The sequence below is a fragment of the Manis pentadactyla genome, chromosome 1 (genome assembly GCF_030020395.1).
Source record: "Manis pentadactyla isolate mManPen7 chromosome 1, mManPen7.hap1, whole genome shotgun sequence".
Lineage (NCBI taxonomy): Eukaryota > Metazoa > Chordata > Mammalia > Pholidota > Manidae > Manis > Manis pentadactyla.
Genome location: NC_080019.1, coordinates 198236477 through 198257963, shown reverse-complemented (window position 1 = coordinate 198257963; position 21487 = coordinate 198236477). Strand labels below are relative to the sequence as shown.

The 21487-nt window shown below is 45.9% G+C and overlaps 2 protein-coding genes across 3 annotated transcripts in view; one reads left to right on the top strand and one right to left on the bottom strand.

Annotated features, from left to right (window-relative positions):
* ZXDC (ZXD family zinc finger C) overlaps nucleotides 1-4319 on the top strand; it is a 36576-nt gene extending 32257 nt beyond the window's left edge. Inside the window, exons 9-11 of the mRNA XM_036911606.2 lie at nucleotides 31-200; nucleotides 1597-1698; nucleotides 2808-4319. Of these exons, the coding sequence (XP_036767501.2) occupies nucleotides 31-200; nucleotides 1597-1698; nucleotides 2808-2882 (347 nt within the window). The 3' untranslated portion in view covers nucleotides 2883-4319. The remainder of the gene's footprint in view (nucleotides 1-30; nucleotides 201-1596; nucleotides 1699-2807) is intronic.
* A 139-nt stretch (nucleotides 4320-4458) lies between these two features.
* CFAP100 (cilia and flagella associated protein 100) overlaps nucleotides 4459-21487 on the bottom strand; it is a 56984-nt gene continuing 39955 nt past the window's right edge. For both annotated transcript variants that reach the window (XM_036911612.2, XM_036911611.2), the window contains 4 exons: nucleotides 7996-8131; nucleotides 6755-6960; nucleotides 5775-5868; nucleotides 4459-4823 (listed from right to left, as the gene is read on the bottom strand). In XM_036911612.2, the coding sequence (XP_036767507.2) occupies nucleotides 4704-4823; nucleotides 5775-5868; nucleotides 6755-6960; nucleotides 7996-8131 (556 nt within the window). In that variant the 3' untranslated portion in view covers nucleotides 4459-4703. The remainder of the gene's footprint in view (nucleotides 4824-5774; nucleotides 5869-6754; nucleotides 6961-7995; nucleotides 8132-21487) is intronic.

Below are 21487 nucleotides of genomic sequence, written 5' to 3'. Positions count from 1 at the left end.
GCATGTAACGTGGTCTATGTTTCATTTTAGGAGCATCAGAGTCTACGCAGAGAAAAATGAAAGATGACAGAGTCAGCCCTCCCTGCTTCCACGCAGGCCAGAGCGGTTGGTTGTGTGGGAGCCTCCTCGTGCCCAGCGGGGCTCTGCCAGGACCAGCTCCGGCAGCTGGGGTGCAGTGTACCCAGGCTCAGCTGCTGCACGTAAGAGCCAGCGAGCCGGGAGGAGGCTGGAGGGCCGGGTCACACCCCGCAAGTGTGACTTCCTCTCTGCTGCCCCCGTCCCTGCTCCCGAACCATCCCAGGTCCTGTTTCACGTACTAAGTAATCTCTCAGCTTCTCCCTTCTTGGTGTCCTGTGGCTGCACTTTTCCCAGCTTTCACCTTTTTTAGGATTGGTGCTTCTGCCTAGGGCCTCCCATAGCTGTCCTGCAGCTCTTTGGGGCTGCCGGGCCAACTGCATTCCGGCCCTGAGCTTGTGTCCGGCCACGTGGCCGCCTTGGAGCGTCTGACACCCACCCTGCCTGCCCCTCCCAAAGCCCTGCTTCCCTTCTCAGGGTAGGTGAAGCAGCTTCATCAGGCAGCGTGGTCACCCCCGTCTCTGGGGACTGATCCTGTGCATCAGAGGCTATAGCTTTGCAGGTTAAAGGGGCTGGCTTTCCCCTACCAAGGGAGCCCCTTGAGGGTGGGGCTGCTAGGTCAGAAGTGGGGACGGCAGGGCCAGCAGTTGGGAGACTGCAGGAAAGCTGGTTCCACTGGCAGACAGAGCTAGCTGGCAAGAGAGTAGCAACTTTTTTTGAAAATACACCCAGCAACAGATGTACTTTGAGGCAGAGAAACCTGGGTTTTCATTCTTAATCCTTCCCCTACCAGTTAGTACAGTCTTGGGCAAGTACTTAGGCTCTCTGGGCCTCAGTCTTATTGTCTGTAAAATGGGAGTGGTACTACTCAGTGTTTGGCCAGAAGGTTCTCGAGGCTGTGGAAGCATCTGGAGATGCTGATGGTGGCCGTGGGTGGCTGTGGGCTGGATGTGCAGACGGAAGGCAAACCAGTGTGCCCGTCTTCATTGAATGCTTAAGGCCTGGGAGCCTCCCCGTCGCTGGGAGACCTGCAGTCTCTCTGGCCGCATCCAGCTGTACCATGGTGGAGCTGGGGCACAGGCGTCTTGAGGCCTCTGGACAGCATCGAGGGCACCTGAGGATGGTGCCGGGAGCCTCTGGCAGAATTCAGGAATAAGCCACAGAAGGGAAGCTGGCACTTGTGTTAAGGGGAGGCACTCGAGTGGAGAGAGTGCTGGAAAGTTCCAGAAGGGCCTGTGAGGGAGGAGCAGCCAGATGGCAGGTGGTTTGGGCCCACTTGGACTGCTGGGCCTCAAGCTGGCACCCGGGACCTGGGACCAAAGTGCGAGAAGGAAGGCCAGGAGGAGGGGCACGCAGCCCCCAGGCCCTGATACCCACTGCGGCTGTGTCCTTAGGCCTCGGGCAGCCGGGTCTGCCTTGCCTGGAATTTGTTCTGCTGGTGCTGCAGGACAGTGTCGTCCGGCCTCTGAGGTGAGGAATAGTGCCGCCCTCAGCGAATAAAACCTGCCATTGCCTCCCCAGGTCAACCGCGCAGGAGGAGAAACCTTGCCAATGGTGCTCAGCCTGCAGCCTTCCACCCTCCAGCCTCTGTTTGCCGTTGATTTGCCCATCTATGTCCTCCAGGTCTGGACTCCTTACCACTCTCTGGGTTTGTTAGTAAGACTGTCGGGAAGTTTCTGGCTTCCTAAAGCTTGTCCCTGAGGAGGGCCTGTGTGGAGACCCACTGGGGTGGTTGCCGGACAGTTTTGCTGCTTTCTAGAAAAAGGTGGGTAAATGACCAAGAAATGAAAGGCTAGGAATGAAGCCCATATTTCTTGTCATTCTAGCTCCTAATTATAAACAAGGTGGAATTAAATATACTCTTCAAATACTTTATAGGTAGAAATTCTAGTCACTTTCTCCTATGAGAAGTAGGCTTGCTGGTTTTTAACCTGTAGGAAAATAGACCCAGACAAATTAAAGTAAGTGGTTAAGCTGAGTTTAGGTGGCAGCACATAATTCAGATTTGGACATCAAATAATGAAAAGTATGTAGCTTATAAATTTTTTAACAGTTTGGCTAAAATATATATGTATTTTAAAAATCTATAAAATAGTAATTTTACTTTTCTTGTATTCAAATTGGGCCATTCAATATTTTCCTTAAGGTCCAATATAAATACTGAACGAGGCACTGGCATGAGGGTGTGGGTGGAGGCAGCTGGAGGCGGGTGGATGGGGGAGCAGTTTGGGAGCATATATGCAGAAGACCTCATAAATGTCTACTCCATTCTGTCTGGCATTCCCACTCGCAAGATCGTTCCTAATGAAATCCAGTATTACACAAGTAATTGGCCAAAAGGTGTTTGTTCATCAAAGCTGCGAATCTAATGATGTGGGGAGGTTTCTTCTGGCAGGAGGAGGAGGGTCAGGTCGGTGACGGAGGCCGTGGGGCGGGCATCCTGGTCAGCCATGCAGACGGGCACCTAGTAACTGGGGAGATGCTTCCCACCTTCCAAGTGGGGAAAAAGGGCTACAGGTTAAATAAGGACAAGCTTGCAGAAAATGTACAACACAGTATTTAGTTCATTTTCCTTAATCTTGTTTATATTAACATTTTTGTCTTCAGGAACACGTGTAAAATAAGGGGAAAGCAGGTTTTTGATGGAGACAAGTGGAAGCACTTCCTCCTGGTGGGAGGGTGGTGCTGGTGGCCAGTGGTCCTGCCCCCTCACTTCTCTGCTTGGTTTGCAGGAGGTGCCACCTGCAGCTGGAGAGGCTGCGGGGCCTGAGGACACGCGCTGTGCAGGGAGCAGTGACAGCCTGTGAGACCTGCAGTGAAGGGGCGCTGGGGGTGCTGCCTCCAGCCTGTGTCCCCCAACTCCGTTATGTGCTCTTACAGGCCTAGGGGACCCCACTTGATTTCCGTTCAGAAGGCCAGCCTAGTTCTTTAGAGACTTGGGCACCTTTGTAAAAAATGTGTTTTCTTTACATTTTATCAGGACCTAGTTTGGGCTGTACTGTTTGAACCCGCCTGTGTGAGCAGGGCTTCTGGGGGGCAGGACGGCCGTCAGAGAAAATAGTGGCCTTCCTGGGCTTGGCCACGTGCTGGCCAGCCTGGTCCCATTCAGTCTGAGCCGTGGAACATGCGCTGCATTTTACAAAGTAGACGTGTAGGAAATGGGGTGGAGTGCAGGTCCCCCTGGGGCTCTCAGCTCCCATAACTTGACATTTGGCCTGAGATTTAGAAAGCCCATTTCCTGTCCTAAAGCTGCCAGGCCCTTCCCCAGCCCCTCGAGGTCATTTGCAGTTGGGTTGATTTTTGTCACACTGTAGGGCAGAAGTGGTCCTTACATGACAGTGAAGCCAAATTGTAATCCGTGTCCTGGAGGCCAGACGGGCAGGGTGTAGGGGGACGATGGTGAGGGTGCCAAGGGAGGCAGTCAGCACCCCCAGATTTAGAGCTGCATTTGGGGATGGTAGAGTTAAAACTTTAAAGATCATTTTTCCAAATTCTGTAATTGGGTATTAACGTTTAATAGAACTTGACAACAGTTTGCAAAGTAAGGTTCTGAGCACTCTAAATGACATGTGGGACTGTTATAGTGGCATGTCTATGTTTTCTGTTGAGGTTGAAGATGTGTATTTTTCCAGCACAGGGTCTGTCATTGCAGGAGATGACTTGATGACCTGGTACATATTTACTTTTGAATTAGTGGACTGGTCAGGGTCACTCAGAAATGCTTTTCTCTTTTTCTTTTTTTTTCCTCTCATGCCTTTGGAAGTGTATATTTGTTTACTTAGATACTATTGTGGCTCTCAGATTTGGAATCATCCAAACTCTGCCTGTGTGGATTTCTTTATGGCTTGGGAATGACCCCAGCGTTTGATGGTGACCCCCGTCTTTGTCCTGCTCAGAGGTGCTGTCTGCCAGGATGCTTCCCCATTCAGACAGACTCTGGACCCATTTACAAATAGCTCCTATCCTCAGGGTCTGTGCTGTGCCACGGACTGAAGCACCTGGGTCATCCAGGACACCCCACCCTCGACAGGGCGCCGAGCCTGTCTGCGAGGGTGGCCTGCTGGCCACACCACACTGTCTTGCTGATGGAAGGGGCGTCTGGGCCATGGGAATGTTTTCTCAGGAGATGTGCCCCCCAGTGACTGTCCTCCACGAAGTGATTGGTACTGGAAGGTACTGAGCTTTCCTGCTGGCAATGGGCCCAACTCTTAGTGCAAATGAATAAAAGTTTTTGTACAGTTGCACACTAATGACAGTGCTTGGCTTAACTCAAGTTCCTGTGTGTGCAGTGTTGCAGCCACATCCTTATGTCGGTGGGAATGACCCTTCACCTGTCCAGGCTTTCTCGCTTGCCTTTACCCGGGGTCCAGCCCTGCCCGCACTGCAGTGTGGATGGGGTTCTTGGTCAGAGCCCGTCCGAGGAGCCCCAGTGGGGCTTAGGGTTCATGATGAAGGGGTTGCTGGCATTGGAAGTGGAGTCTGCCTCCTTAAACAGGCTTCAAGACAGCAAAGAGCCATTGAGTTTATTTCCCATGAGTGAGGAAATGCACAGCAGGCGACCCCGTGGGCACACAGGCAGCCGGCCCGCCCCTCCCTGGGCCTGCCTCCGGCTGCCGTCCAGCAGCCTGCTAGGTGAAGAAGAACAGCTGCTCCTCCTTGTCCTTGTCCTTGTCCAGCAGCCTGCGCTCAGGCTGCTCCTTGGGTTTCACAGTGGGGGGCCGGGAGCGGCCCACCAGTCTCCTGCCTCTCTGCAGGGGAAGCGGGCGGAGTAGTGAGCCTGCGCTCATGGCCTCACTGCTCCGGGGGCACCGCCTAACAGAGATGGCAGGTACCTGCCCCGTGCATGCCAGGAGGCGTGTGAGCCGGGGCTGGGCTCTGTGGACCGTCCCGGCCTCTCTGCTCACACCTGCTCAGCCGGCAGGCCCAGGCCAGAGCCGCTCTGAGCTGACTCAGCAGTGAGTCTAGCTCTGACAAAGCCTGTCCCTTGGGCACCATCCCCCTGGCTGTGTCAGGGTGGGAGGCCTGGACACAGATTGGGAAACACTGGGCTAAACGGAGGGAGCACACCTCTTTTGTTCTGGTGGTTGTGGAGGAGGCCCTGTGGCATCCACCATTCCCCACGTGACTGGAAAGTAAGGGTCAGTCCCAGGGAAAGCCCATCAGCCTTGTTTGTCGTGCTGTGTTTAGGCTTGGACCTGCTTTGCAGACCTTGCCTCCTGTTGCCAGGGCCAGAAGGCGAGTGGCTGCTCCAGCTCATTCACTGTGGCTGTCAGGGGGACCTAGTGACAAGTGGTGAGCTTGGCCTGAAGTCTGGCTGGAGTGCAGATGGTGCATTGGAACCCTGTGGGGGCGGAGCTGTTTGTACCAGCTCTCCAAGCTGAGAGCTGGCGCCTGGGCATGGCTGGGACGGTACTGCTGGGCCACTCACTGACCAGGTGTGTGTGCATGAGGGCTGACAGCCCCAGGGGAAGACTCCAGGATGCAGGTCCCAGGGGATCCGCAGGGGCGGCAGGCTGGGGAATGGCAGACCCCAGTGTGCGTTGGCCTTGCTCTGACGGCCCTTTCTCCCCCCAGAACCTCCGCGGTAGTGTCAGCTAATGTGAGCCAGGGTCACATGCAAGCCCTCGGCCCCTCCCAGCCCTGCAGGGCCTGGCCGAGGGACCCTTCCCCGGCAGTGAATCCAGCACTGCCCTGCCCACCTTCTTCCTGATCTCGGCCTGGGCCCGGGCTCTGGCCCGCTGCAGACGCTCCTCCTGCAGCTGCTTCTGCAGCAGAACCTTCTCCTCCCGCAGCCTGGGTGGCAGGGGTAGCAAGAGATGGTGAAGTGCTGGAGGGTCAGGGTCAGGGGGGTGCCCTAGAGCTCCTTCCCAGCTCCTTCCCACATAGCCCCTGTCAGGCCATGGCCTCCTCTTCGGAGAAAACCCCACTCCTCCCCCGCCTCCCCTGCCAGGTCAGGGCTTGGCTTCTGCTTCTGCTCCTTGGGGTCCCAGCTTGGGGGTCCTGTGGGAGACCATGTAAGGGGCATCAGCTCGTGCCCCCAGGAGGCGCAAGTTCCTAGTTCCCCTCCCTGGTCACTGATCCACCTGTCCATGGCTCCCCCATTGTCACCCTTGAAGGCCCAGCACCTAGTCCCCTCCTGTCTGTACTTGGGGCATCAAACCTCTGCCCAGTGGCCGCTCCCAGCTGAGCCAGGACACAGGGAGGGTCCTGTCCTTGTGGGAGGCAGGGGGCTGTTTGCACGGCTGTGACTCAGGACTCTGCCCCAGAGTGACCGGCCCAGGCAGCCCACAGGCCTCTGCACTTCTCATGCCCCACGGGGTCTGTGGGGAGCTTGCAGGCCCCTTCAGAGGGCAGGCCGTGGCCCTGGGTCCAGTGTTCTGACTGCTGGCTCTGCCTGCCTGCCTTCCCCCACCTGCCACTAAACCCCAGGCTTCCCTCAGCTGCTCCCTGAGGCTCTGCCTTCTGTTCCCAAGCCCTCACGATCCAGTCCAGACAGGAAATGGCCATTGCTGTCCCTTGTCCTTGGGTGATGTCCTGTCTACACCCTCCCTGTGGCTTCCAGGCTCCCTGACTCCACAGCATCCCCCACTCCAGAAGAGGGGTCGCCCTCATAGCCCCCCAGGCCCCAGCTCCCTGGTTCTGGGGTGTGGAGGGTGTCCCCCCCACTCAGGGCCCTCACCTCGTGCGCCGCTCCTTCTCCTTGGCCCTCTCGGCCTGCTCCACCTTGTTCTGGGGAATGTGCTCCAGGTTCTCGAGCAGCTCGTCCAGCTGCTGCTCGATGACAGTCAGCATCTGCACGGTATCCAGGCTGGACTCCTGCTGGTTGCTGATGCAGTGGCGGTACACGTCCAGCACCTTGTGGTGCAAGCTCTCCAGCAGCTTGTCCTGCGAGTGGACAGCCTCCGGCGGGGTCGAGCAGGGCTCTGCCCGCCCCCACCCACGGCCACCAGGCCCAGGGCCCTTACTGCCACACAGCTGACCTCCCAGAGCCCGCCCAGCGCACGCTAGGTGCTCAGGAAGCATGGGGCAAGCAGAGCTGGGACACCTGGACTTCTCCGCGGCAGCACTGCCTGACCCCCGCACCCTCCTGTGTTTAGCTGAGTCCTGGTTCCCAGCCCCAACAGGCTCAGCATGCCCTCCACAGCACAGTCCCCTCCTCCAGGGAGCCCTCCTGTTCTGCCTTTGCAGTGACCCCAGCTGTCCACAGGACCACGTCCTACAGTCTGCTTTCTGTGTGGCACTGAGCAAATGAACTCCCCTCTCAGCCTCTTCTGACATTAAGACAGCAGTTAACACCCCTGGCTGCACAAGTGGGTGTGATTTTAAACAAGCAGCTAGCAGAAGGCTCAGGCCAGGTGGGCACAGCTGTGCCCAGTGAGGCCTGGCAGACGCTGATGCACTGGCCTGCACATGGCAGCATCCTGTGTCCCTAGCCTGGTGCCTGGCACACAGTTGCTGCTCCACAAGGATTCGAATGAGTCAGGGAGCTGGGTGCACGCCCATGGTCCCGGGGGTGCTGTGAGGGTGTGGGGGGTGGGGGTCCACTGCCCAGAGCACCCCTGGCTTGCTGTGCCCTCAGGGTTTTCTCCCCCTCCCAGCCTGGCTTGGGTAGGGGCTCTCTCAGCAGGGTCACCTTCCAGACAAGTTGTGTGTGTTAAGAAGGAGACATATTTGTTGAATGAGAGAATGAAAGGAGGAGGTGTGTTAGCTAAGTGGACATGGGGTATAAATACATGGGGTGGCTCCAGCTGGAGGCCTCAGTCAGGGCTGCAGAGCAGGGAAGGTGGGAAGGGGTCCCGGGCAGCCCCGAGCATGGCCCTGCCTCAGGCCTGGCTTTTCCTGCTGTCCAAGCTGTGGGCCCTGGGCCTCCTGCAGGTGCCCATGCATGGAAACCCTGGCGCCCCACACTCACTGGCCTACCTCATGAGCACCCTTGTACTTGCCAAAATGGAAGACCCGGGCTTTCAGCTCTAGCTCGGCGGCTGTCTCCTCCTCCTTGGCAATGGACCGCAGCAGCACAGTGATCCAGTGCTTCAGCTCGTTGACCTCCTTGTCCCTGGATGGGGGACCGGCAGGGCCCCCCTCAGCGCAGCCCTGGGCACTTCACCTCTCTGAGCCTGGCTGCCACTTCCTGAGGGCTAAGGGACCATGACTGCCAAGTGCCCTTATGCCCAGGGTCAAAGGTGCTGGTGAGGTGCCGGGGGAAACTTCAGGTCTTTAACAAGCAACACTAAAAACCCCAGCCTTCTTGAGGTCTAATTCACATACCATACAGTAATTATAAAATGTACAAGGAAGTTTTTAGTACATTCACAACGATGCACAACATCACCACGATCTAATTTGGGAACATTTTCAATACCCAGCAAGAAACCTGGGACCTATTAGTGGCTGCCCCCACCTCCCTTGATGACTTTGTGTCTCTCTCCTGGACAATCATAAACACGGAGTCATACAGCATGTAGCCTTCGTGTCGGGCTCTTTCAGCATAATGCTCTCAGGGTCCACCCACGTGTGGCATGTGTCAGAGCTGCATTCCTGTCTGTGACCGTGTGACAGTCCATTGTGAGGACGGACTACACTGGATGTATGCATCCATTTGGGGACGTTTGGGTGGTTCCACCTTCTGGCTCTAGGGAATCTTGTTGCTTGGAGCATTTACAGACAGGTTTTTGTAAAAATGTGTTTTCATTCTTTTGGGTTTATCTTTAGGATTAGAACTGTAACAATCAACTTTGAAATGGCATCATTTAAAAGGTAATTGTAAATAAAAAAAGATCTCATACTCATGGATGACACTGACCCATGTTGGGGTTTCCCGAGCAGAATGCCCCGTGTTAAGGGCTGGCATACCCTCCAGTGCAGGCAGCTGCACTCAAGTCTGGGTCCAGGTGACCATCTGGACATGTGGCCCCAGCTCCAGCAGTGCCTGGGAGGCCTAGGTTGCCCCCTCTGGCCGCCCCCACGGTGATCTGGTGCTCTCCCCATTGATCTTAAGCAAAGCACTATGGACTGCTGTTCTTTTGCGCACTGGGGTTTCCGTTGCCTGTCACATGGACCACCACAGGGAGGCAGCCCACAGCCCCCACAGGCTGCACCCCTCTGGCTGTCTGGCCCCCTGTCCTGGGCTGATGCACAGAGGCCAGTATCCAGAGAGGCCACACACACCCCAAACCCACCTGGGCCCTGGTGGGGCTCATGCAGGCTGCCTGGGACAAGAGGAAACACTCTCAGGCCTGGCTTCCTTCTGACCCTGAGCACCCACTCTAGATGCGCTGGCTGTAACCTGTGTTCCAGTACATCCTTCATGTTCATTGGCTCACCTGGTAAGTGCAACCTCGCAGCTGGCTCTGCTGCTTTGTCTTCTTGTGAATGGACTAGGCAGGAGAGGCAGGGTTTTATTTTGTTTTACTTGAGGGAGTTGGAATAAAAAGATACCCTTTCCCCTACTAGTTCTCTTAAATGTAAAATTATTGGGTCACAATCTCTCCTCAACTAGACCGCACTGCCAATTTCCAGAACATGGAGGCACGAAGGACATGCTGCTCTGTGTAGTTTGCCCTGCTCCTCAGAAATGCAGAGTCTAGGCCGCGCCCAGGATCTGCCCAGAGTTTAGCAAGATCCCCGGGGATGCTAATGCACACAATCCAAGGAGCACTTTGCTGCTGAGAAAGTGATCTGGTTTCTCCAACAAGGGGTCTGCAGCGGGACCAGACAGAGAGACACCCTATAGATTGGAAGCGACTTAAAGACAAAGCCAATTGCCGAGTGTGATCTTAGTTGGATCCTAATTTAAACTAACATCTTCAAAGTCGACTGTTTATGGATTATGGATATGCAATATGAGTGATTAGGGTTTTTTTTAGATGTGATGAAGGTATTGTGGTTATGTTAAAAAGCCCTCCTCTGGACTGCAATATTTACAGGTGAAATGATACAGTGCTTGGAATTTGCTTCAGGACGCTCTGGGAGATGCGGAAGTGGGTGGGGTCTAGGTAAAAGGAGACTGGCTAGGCGCTGATCAGTGTTGAAGCCGGTGATGGGATCCTGGGGACTCATAATGCTATTCCCTCCACCTTTTTATATGTTTATATGTTTGAAATTTTCTTAGCACTGTTGGGCTGAATTGGAGAAGTTATTAAAATTTTTTAAAAAGATAACAAGAAAGAGGGCCAGGGGACATAAGCACCTCAGAACATAGAAACAGAAAATTTGTTAGACTAGTATTAAAAAAAGAAAAACAGCAAGTGCCACCAAGTGTGAATACAGGTCGTTCAGAAGACCAGGCATTGAAAGTTGCCATATTCTTACAGGAATAGCAGCAAAAGTAATAAAAATGAAATACTTTTAAACAGGAAGATGGCCGAGTAGGAAGCACCAGGACTCTGGCTCCTAGCAGGGTAACAACTGCACTGGCAGGATCTGTCTGATGGAATCACCTGGAACTCTGGAATCTCTTGAAGGGTTGCAGCTTCCAGGGGAAGGCTTGGCATCAAACTGTGCTTAATTTCGGTCAGTTTCAGCTCCCAGCCATGTGGCAGGCAGCTGGGCGAGGCCCTGGGAGCAGTTGCACATAGCCTGGGGGAACTAGGGTATCTGGTCCTCCAAATCCTGGGGAATCTGTACTCTGATCACCGATTGGTGCTTCCATCACAGAGGTGCACAGAGGCGGCAGCCATTGTGGCACTTCCCTCCTTGTTGCAAGCCCCTTCTCATCTGGCTGAAGTGACTGCCAAAGGACTTAAAGGGCCAGTGCTCCTTTTCACCTCCAGTTTTCTTGTTCCCCTTTGAGAGTCAGTTGTTAAAGACTAAGGACATTGAAAAACAACAGCATATACAGGGAAAATTAGAAAGTGATCATGCATGCCCAGGGAACCTTAAGTTTATACCTCAGGCTGATTCTAAGCACAGACAGTTCACAACATTCAAATAAACAGAAACAAAGAATGCACAGAAAACCTGGGGATAGGGAGAGAATCTGATCTGCAGACTTACTACATTATTAGATTCAAATGTTCAGTGTTCAACAAATAAATTGCAAGTCATACAAAAAAACAAGAAAGTATGGCCCATTCAGAGGGAAAAAAACAGAAACTGTCATTAAAAAAACCTAATGGGAGGTATACTATAAAACTGTTAAAATAAATGTCTTAAAAAGATGCTCAGAAAATTGAAACAAAAATGTTCAAAAAGATATATGCGCCCCTGTATACTGCAGCATTATTTACAATAGCCAAGATATGGAAGCACTGAAGTGTCCATCAATAGGTGAATGGATAAAGATGGGGGATATATATATACACATGATGGAATATTATTCAGCCATAAAAAGGAACGAAATCTTGCCACTTGTAATAACGTAGTTGGACCTAGAGGTTATTATGCTAAGTGAAATAAGCTAGAGAAAGACAAATTCCATGTGATTTCACTTACACATAGAATCTAAAAAAAAACATAAACAAACATGAAAAACAAACTAGAAATAGAGTAAATACAGAGAACAAACTGGTGGTTACCATGGGGAAGAGGTTGGGGAATGGGCAAAACAGGTGAAGGGAGTAAAGAGGTACAAACTTCAAATTATAAAATAACTCATGGGGAGGAAAAGTGCAGCATAGAGAACATAGTCAATAATTCTATAATATCTTTGGTAGCAGAAGGTAACTATACTTATCATAAGCATTTCATAATGTGTATAATTGTTGAAGCACTACGTTGTACACCTTTATGTCTATCAGCTATACCTCAATTAGGAAAAAAAGAACTAAAGTAAGATGTGGAGAAAGTCAAGAGACTGATGTGTGAACAAAATGGAAATATCAATAGAGATAGAAAACCTCAAAACAAAAATATTCTGAGGCTAAAAATTTCAATAACTGAAATGAAAAATTCACTAGAGGTATTCAAAGGCAGATTTGAAGAAGGAGAAGAAAGAATCAGTGATCTTGAAGATAGGACAATGGGAATTACTGAATATGAGGAACAGAAAGAAAAAGATTGAAGAAAAGCAAACAGAGCCTAGGGAATTGTAACTCCGGGGAGAGGAAATCCCAGGGCAAAATACCTCTAAAACCGGAATCAGTCAAAGGGAGAAATAAAGTTTAAAACCTGTTTACTGCTTACAAACTGCAGTCCAGGATCATCTCTTTCCTGTTAGGGCAGAAACAAGCAAAAGACCTCCCCCTAACCTCTCAGGATCAGATAAGCCCTTGGTCAGCTAGGTAATTACCCATTGATATGGAGATGAACTATTCTCTCCATCCCTGAGGAACGCCTGTTGATATGCAGATGCACTAAAGCCAGGTGAGACATTCTGGAAATATTACAGTTTTACCCAGGAATCCATGGGACACAAAAAGAGGACCAATATACACATTGTTTGAGTCCCAGAAGGAGAGGAGAGAAAGAAAGGGGCAGAGAGAGTATTTGAAGAAATAGTGGCCAAAAACTTCCCAAACTGGATGAAAGATGTGAATATAAACATCTAAGAAGCTCAAGGATCTCCAGATAAAAGGAAATCAGACAAGACACATTATAATCAAAATCTCACAGGATAATCAAAAGTCAAAGCCAATGAATCTTGAAAACAGCAAGAAAAGCAAATCACCACATACAAGGATCCTCAATAATATGATCAGATTTCTCATTAGAAATTTTGGAGGCCAGAAGACATTAGGTTGATATATTCAAAATGCTTAAAGGAAAAATCTGTCAACAAAGAATTCTGTATCTAGAAAAAGAAGTTAAGACATTCCTAAGTAAACAAAAGCTGAGAGAGTTTGTGATCACTAGACCTGCCCTGCAAGATATGCTTGGGGTAGTCCTGCAAGGTGAAATGGAAGGACACTAGACAGTATCTTGAAGTGTATGGAGAAATAAAGATCTCAATAAATAAATACATAGGCAATTATAAAAGCTAGTATAAATGTAACACTGGTTTGTGACAGTACTTTTTTTCTATATGACTTAAGAGATTAACAGATTTAAAGAAAAAAGATAGCAATACTAGCATTTACATTAATAACTCTTTGGTTACTAATTCCAATTCTCCTTTTCTCATAGTTTAAGAGACTAATGCATTTAAAAGAATTATTAGTTTATGTTTTGGGGCACACAATGTATGAAGATGTAATTTTGTGACATCAACCAAAAGGGGTGAGAGGGAACTGTAAAGGAGCAGGGTTTTCATATGCTAAGGTCTAGATGGTGTAGATTGGTGGTATAGATGGTAAGGTGGTATAGATTCAAATTTGAATGTTATAACACTAACATGTTAATGTACTCCCCATGGTAAACACAAAGAAAATAGCTATAGAATATCCACAAAAGAAAGCAAGAAAATAATTTAAACATTTCATTACCAAAAAATTAACTAAACCCCAAAGAAGATAGTAGTGAAGGAAATGAGGAACAAAAAATCCCACAAACAAACTGTAGGGCACATATAAAACAAATAGCACAATGACAGAAGTCTCTCCTTATCAGTAATTACTTCAAATGTAAATGGGTTAAACTTTACAACCAGAAGATACTGGCAGAATGGATAAACATATGATCCAATGATATGTTGTCCACAATAGACTTACTTGAGATCCAAAGACAAAACAGGTTGAAAGTGAAAGGGTGGAAAAAGATACTCCATGTGAGAAGCAACCAAAAAGAGAACAAGGGAGCAATGGTAATATCAGAGAGACTTTAAATCAGGAAGGTTACTAGAGACAAAGAAGGACATTACATATTAATAAAATGTTCAGTATGGCAAGAAGATGTAACAATTATAAACATTGACACATGTAATTACAGATGATAAAAATTTATGAAGCAAAAACTGACAGAATGGAAGGGAGAGATAGTTATATGATAACAGTTGGAGTTATCAAAACACCCCTTGCAATAATGGATAGAACAACTAGACAGAAGACAAAGAAATAGAGGACTTAAACATCAAAAATACACCAACTGGCTGTAACATGCATACACAGAATACCCACCAACAGCAGTATACACATCCTCTCAAGTGCACATGGGACATTTTCTAGGATAGAACCATATATTAGTCACAAATTAAGTCTCATAGAATTAATATCATACAGAAATCTTTTGTATAAAGTTAGAAATTATTAACAAAAGTAAGACTGGAAAACCTCACAAAATTTTGAAAATTAACACACTTTTAAACAACCCATAGATCAGAGAAGAAATCACAAGGGAAATTAGAAAAAAAAAAACCATACCAAAACTTATGGGACCCAACAAAAGTGCTAAGTGGGAAATGTATAGTTATAAATGTATGTAATTACATTTAAAAATCAAGAGAGTTCTCAAATCAAAGACCTAAATTTATAACTTAAGGAACTTTAAAAATAGAACAAACTGAACCCAAGTCTAGCAGAAGGAAGGAGATAATAAAAGACGAGAGGAGAAAAGCAAAATATAAAATAGATAAACAGTTTGTTCTTTGGAAAGTTCAACAAAATTGACAAGCCTTTAGCTTAGATGGATTAAGAAAAAAAAACTCCAATTACTAACCAGCAAAGAAAGTGGGAACATGACTACTGATTCTACAGAGAAAAAAAAAAAGGATTATATGAGAGTACTATGAACAGTTACCCACCCCAAAATTGAATAACCTAGATGAAAGTGACAATTTCCTAGAAACACAAAATCTACCAAGACTAAATCATGTAAAAACAGAAAATATGAATAGACCTGTAACTAGTGAGGGGACTGTAATAGCAATCCTCAAACTATTCCAGAAAAATTGAAGAGGAGGGAACACCTCTTAACTCAACCTATGAGACCAGCATAATCATGGGATATGAAAAGCCAGTCAAACACACTATACAGAATATACTTAGGAACATTCATACAAAAAAATCAACAAAATATTAACATGCAGAATTCATCATCATATTAAGCAAAATTCACATATTAAAAGCATTATACAGCATGACCAAGTGGGACTTATTTCTGGAATGCCAGGATAGTTCGACATACAAAAATTGGTTAAGGTAGTACATCACATTGAAGAGAAAGAAACACAGGATCATCTCAATTGATGCAGAAAAAGGATTGGACCGAATTCAACCCTCCTTTATGATGAAACACTCAACATAATAGGCATAGAAGGAAACTGTCTCCACATAATAAAAGTCACATATGAAAAAACCACAGAAAACATACTCAGTGATGAAAGACCAAAAGCTTTTCCTTTAAGATCAGTAATGTAGTAAAGATTCCCACTTTCACCACTACTATTCAACACTGTACTGGAAGGTTTAGCCAAAAGAATTAGTAAGATAAAGAAATAAAAGGCATCCAAACTGGAAAGGAGGAAGTAAAATTATCTCTGTTTGCAGATGATATGATCTTATATTTAGAAAACCCTCAGGACTCCACAATGAAGCTGCTATGTCTAATAAATTCAGCAAAGTAGCAGGATACAAAGTCAACAAAAGCAGTTGTACTTCTGTTCACAAAAAATAATCTGAAAAGGAAAACACAAAATAATGCCATTTACAATAGCATCAAAAAGAAGAAAATACTTAAGCATTAACCAAGAAGGTGAAAGACTTGTACAGCAAAAAACTACAAAGCATTGCTGAGATTAAAGAAGACATAAAGAAATGGAAACACATCCCATGTTCATAGATTAGGAGACAATATTATGAAGATGTTAGTATCACCAGAGTGACTTACAGATTCAAGGCAATCCCTATCAAAATTCCAGTGACTTTTTTGCAGAACAGAAAAACTCCTAAAATTCACATGGAATCTCAGCAGACCCAGAATAGCCAAAACAATCTTGAATAAAACAAAACTGGAGGACTCACTCTTCCTGGTTTCAAATCTTACTACAAAGCTACAGTAGCCAAAACAGTGTGATGCTGTTATGGCAGACATATGTACTGATGGATAGAATAGAGAGCCTTGGATGTATGGTTAAATGATTTCTCAAGGGTACAAGACTTTTCACTGGGGAAAGGACAGTCTTTTCAACAAATTATGCTGGGAAAACTGGATCAGCTACCTTTCCATACACCATATATAAAAATTAGCTCAAAATGGATCAAGGACCTACATATAAGACCCAAGACAACAAAGCTTTTAGAAGAAAACAGTGAAAATTTACATGGCACTGGCATTGACAGTGGTTTTTTGGATATGACATCAAAGGAATAGGACATAAGAAAAAAATACAAATTGGACTTTATGAATATGAAAAAAATCATGCATGAAAAGACACTGTCTGCAGATTATAAAGAGACAGCCCAACAAATGGGAGAAAATATTTGCAAATCATGTATCTGTTAGGGTATCAGTATCTAGAATACATAGAGGGCTATTAAAACTCAACAATAACAACAACAGCAAAGACCGACTCAAAAATAGGCAAAGGGAGATGGATTAAAGATGGTGACATGAGAGGAGAGACAGAGGCTTCCTCCTAAGTCTGGATACAATTAGAAAATATAGTTGGCACAACTAATCCCGAGAGAGCAACAGGAAAGAGGACGGCGTCAGACTGCACACACCTGGAGAAAAGAGCAGACCTCACCAAACGGGGTAACGAACCAGAGCTGTGGCTCCGCAGGACCCGAGCCCTTCCCCTACCCCAGCTCACCAGCGGGACAGAGAGAAATGGAGCAGGGACGGAGTAGAAGGCTTGGGACTGCTGAATACCTGGCTCCGGAGATCTGCACTGGGAGCACAAACCTACATTTCATGGTGATTTCATGAGACTCGCATGACTACTGGGTTGGAAAGTTAATACAGGCAGAGATCCTGGGGAGACTGGGATTCTGGCCACTTGTGGAAAGCAGGGATCCATATCCGGCTGCTCTGGGACAAAAACTTATACCTGTGTGCCCGGCCCACTGGCTCAGGCAGTGGAGACAGGCACAGCAGCCAGAAGGCAGAGAACAGCTCTTTCCACCCCCCCAGGCACCAGTACCACTCCCCTGTGACCCCAACATTGCTTCAGGGGCTGAGCAGCTCCAGAATAGAGCTTCTGGACACTTGAGGGCGCCATATACAAACATGAAACGCCAAAGGAACCTTGTCCACAGTAAAATTGTTAATACAACTCCTGAGAAAGATTTAAATGGTATGGACCTTGTGACTCTTCCTGAAAGGGAGTTCAAAATAAAAATCATCAACATTCTAATGGAGGTACGGAAAGACATCCAAGAACTCAGGAATGAATTCAGATCAGAGATCCAATCATTGAAGAGCACAATGGAGGGTATTAAAAGCAGGTTGGATACGGTGGAGGAGATAATAAATTAAATAGAAACTAGAGAAGAGGAATAAAAAGAAACTGAGGCACAGGGAGAAAAAAGGATCTCTAAGAATGAAAGAATATTGAGAGAACTGTGTGACCAATCCAAGCGGAACAATATTCACATTATAGGGATACCAGAAGAAGAAGAAGAAGAAGAGAGAAAGGGATAGAAAGTGTCTTTGAGGAGGTAGTTGCTGAAAACTTCCCCAATCTGGGGAAGGAGATAGTCTTGCAGGCCATGGAGATCCACAGATCTCCCAACACAAGGGACCCAAGGAAGACAACACCAAGACACATAGTAATTAAAATGGGAAAGATCAAGGATAAGGACAGACTGTTAAAAGCAGCCAGAAACAGAAATAAGATCACAAACAAAGGAAAGCCCATCAGGCTAACATCAGACTTCTCAGCAGAAACCTTACAGGCCAGAAGGGAGGGGCATGATGTATTTAATGCCATGAAGCAGAAGGGCCTGGAACCAAGATTACTTTATCCGGCAAGATTATCATTTAAATTTGAAGGAGGGACTAAACAATTTCCAGATAAGCAAAAGCTGAGAGAATTTACCTCCCACAAACCATCTCTACAGTCTATTTTGGAGAGACTGCTATAGATGGATGTGATCCTAAGGTTGAATAGCTGTCACCAGAGGTAATAAAACCACAGTAAAGAAAGTAGAATAGTTAATTATGAAGCAAATGCAAAATTAAATTAACTATCCCCAAAGTCAATCAAGGGATAGACAAAAAGTACAGAATTTGATACCTAATATATAAAGAATGAAGGAGGAAGAAAAAGGAGGAGAAATAGAAAAGAACCTTTAGATTGTGTTTGTAACAGCATACTAGTGAGTTAAGTTAGACTCTTAGATAGTAAGGAAAGTAACCTGGAACCTTTGGTAACCACGAATCTAAAGCCTGCAATGGCAATCAGTACATACCTATCGATCATCCCTCTAAATATAAATGGATGGAATGCACCAATCAAAAGACATAGAGTCACTGAATGGACAAAAAAACAAGACCCATCTATATGCTGCTTACAAGAGACTCACCTCAAACCCAAAGACATGCACAGACTAAAAGTCAAGGGATGGAAAAATATATTTCATGGAAACAATAGGGAGAAAAAAGCAGGTGTTGCAGTACTAGTATCAGACAAAATAGACTTCAAAACAAAGAAAGTAACAAGAGATAAAGAAGGACATTACATAATGATAAAGGGCTCAGTCCAACAAGAGGATATAACCATTATAAATATATATGCACCCAACACAGGAGCACCAGCATACGTGAAACAAATACTAACAGAACTAAAGGAGGAAATAAAATGCAATACATTCATTTAAGGAGACTTCAACACACCATTCACTCCAAAGGACAGATCCACCAGACAGAAAATAAGTAAGGACACAGGCACTGAACAACACACTAGGACAGATGGACCTAATAGACATCTACAGAACTCTACACCCAAAAGCAACAGGATACACATTCTTCTCAAGTGCACATGGAACATTCTCCAGAATAGACCACATACTAGGCCACAAAAAGAGCCTCAGTAAATTCAAAAAGATTGAAATTCTACCAACCAACTTTTCAGACCACAAAGGTATAAAACTAGAAATAAATTGTACAAAGAAAGCATAAAGTTCCACAAACACATGGAGGCTTAACACCACGCTTCTAAATAGTCACTGAATCAACGACCAAATTAAAATGGAGATCCAGCAATATATGGAAATAAATGACAACAACAACACAAAGCCCCAACTTCTGTGGGACAAAGTGAAAGCATCTTAAGAGGAAAGTATATAACAATCCAGGCATATTTAAAGAAGGAAGAACAAACCCAAATGAATAGTCTAACGTTCAATTATCAAAATTGGAAAAAGAAGAACAAATGAGGCCGAAAGTCAGCAGAAGGAGGACATAATAAAGATCAAATAAAGATCAGAGAAGAAATAAATAAAATTGAGAAGAATAAAACAATAGAAAAAAAATCAATGAAACCAAGAGTTGGCTCTTTGAGAAGAAAAAAAAAAATAGATAAGCCCCTAGCCAGACTTATTAAGAGAAAAAGAGAATCAACACACACCAACAGAATCAGAAATGAGAAAGGAAACATCATGATGGACCCAACAGAAACACAAAGAATTTTTAGAGACTACTATGAAAACCTATATGCTAAGAAGCTGGAAAACCTAGAAGAAATGGACAACTTCCTAGAAAAATACAACCTTCCAAGACCTACCAAGGAAGAAACACAAAATCTAAACAAACCAATTACCAGCAAAGATATTGAAGCGGTAATCAAAAAACTACCCAAGAAAAAAAACCCCAGGCCAGACGGATTTACCTCGGAATTTTATCAGACATACAGAGAAGAGATAATACCCATTCTCCTTAAAGTTTTCCAAAAAATAGAAGAGGAGGGAATACTCCCAAACTCATTCTATGAAGCCAACATCACCCTAATACCAAAACCAGGCAAAGACCCCACCAAAAAAGAAAATTACAGACCAATATCCCTGATGAACATAGATACAAAAATACTCAACAAAATATTAGCAAACCGACTTCAAAAATACATCAAAAGGATCATACACCACGACCAAGTGGGATTCATCCCAGGGATGCAAGGATGGTACAACATCTGAAAATCCATCAACATCATCCACCACATAAACAAAAAGAAGGACAAAAACCACATGATCAATGATCATCTCCATAGATGCTGAAAAAGCATTCGACAAAATCCAACATCCATTCATGATAAAAACTCAACAAAATGGGTATAGAGGGCAGGTACCTCAACATAATAAAGGCCATATATAATAAACCCACAGCCAACATCATACTGAACAGTGAAAAGCTGAAAACTTTTCCTCTGAGATCGGGAACAAGACAGGGATGCCCACTCTCCCCACTGTTACTCAACATAGTACTGGAGGTCCTAGCCACGGCAATTAGACAAAACAAAGAAATACAAGGAATCTAAATTGGTAAAGAAGAAGTTAAACTGTCACTATTTGCAGATGACATGATATTGTACATAAAAAACCCTAAAGACTCCACTCCAAAACTACTAGAACTGATATCAGAATACAGCAAAGATTCAGGATACAAAATTAACACACAGAAATCTGTGGCTTTCCTATACACTAACAATGAACTAATAGAAAGAGAAATCAGGAAAACAATTCCATTCACAATTGCATCAAAAAGAATAAAATACTTAGGAATAAACCTTACCAAGGAAGTGAAAGACTTATACCCTGAAAACTATAAGACACTCTTAAGAGAAATTAAAGAGGACACTAACAAATGGAAACTCATGCCATGCTCTTGGCTAGGAAGAATTAATATCGTCAAAATGGCCATCGTGCCCAAAGCAATATACAGATTTGGTACAAGCCCTATCAAATTACCAACAACATTCTTCAACGAACTAGAAGAAATAGTTCAAAAATTCATATGGAAACACCAAAGACCCCGAATAGCCAAAGCAATCCTGAGAAGAAAGAATAAAGTGGGGGGGGAATCTTGCTCCCCAACTTCAAGCTCTACTACAAAGCCACAGTAATCAAGACAGTTTGGTACTGGCACAAGAACAGAGCCACAGACCAGTGGAACAGAATAGAGACCCCAGATATTAATCCAAACATATATGGTCAATTAATATATGATAAAGGAGCCATGGACATACAATGGGGAAATGACAGTCTCTTCAACAGATGGTGCTGGCAAAACTGGACAGCTACATGTAAGAGAATGAAACTAGATCACTGTCTAACCCCATACACAAAAGTAAATTCAAAATGCATCAAAGACCTGAATGTAAGTCATGAAACCATAAAACTCTTAGAAAAAAACATAGGCAAAAATCTCTTGGACATAAACATGAGCGACTTCTTCATGAACATATCTTCCTGGGCAAGGGAAACAAAAGCAAAAATGAACAAGTGGTACTATATCAAGCTGAAAAGCTTCTGTACAGCAAAGGACACCATCAATAGAACAAAAAGGTACCCTACAGTATGGGAGAATATATTCATAAGTGACACATCTGATAAATGGTTGACATCCAAAATATATAAAGAGCTCACACACCTCAACAAACAAAAAG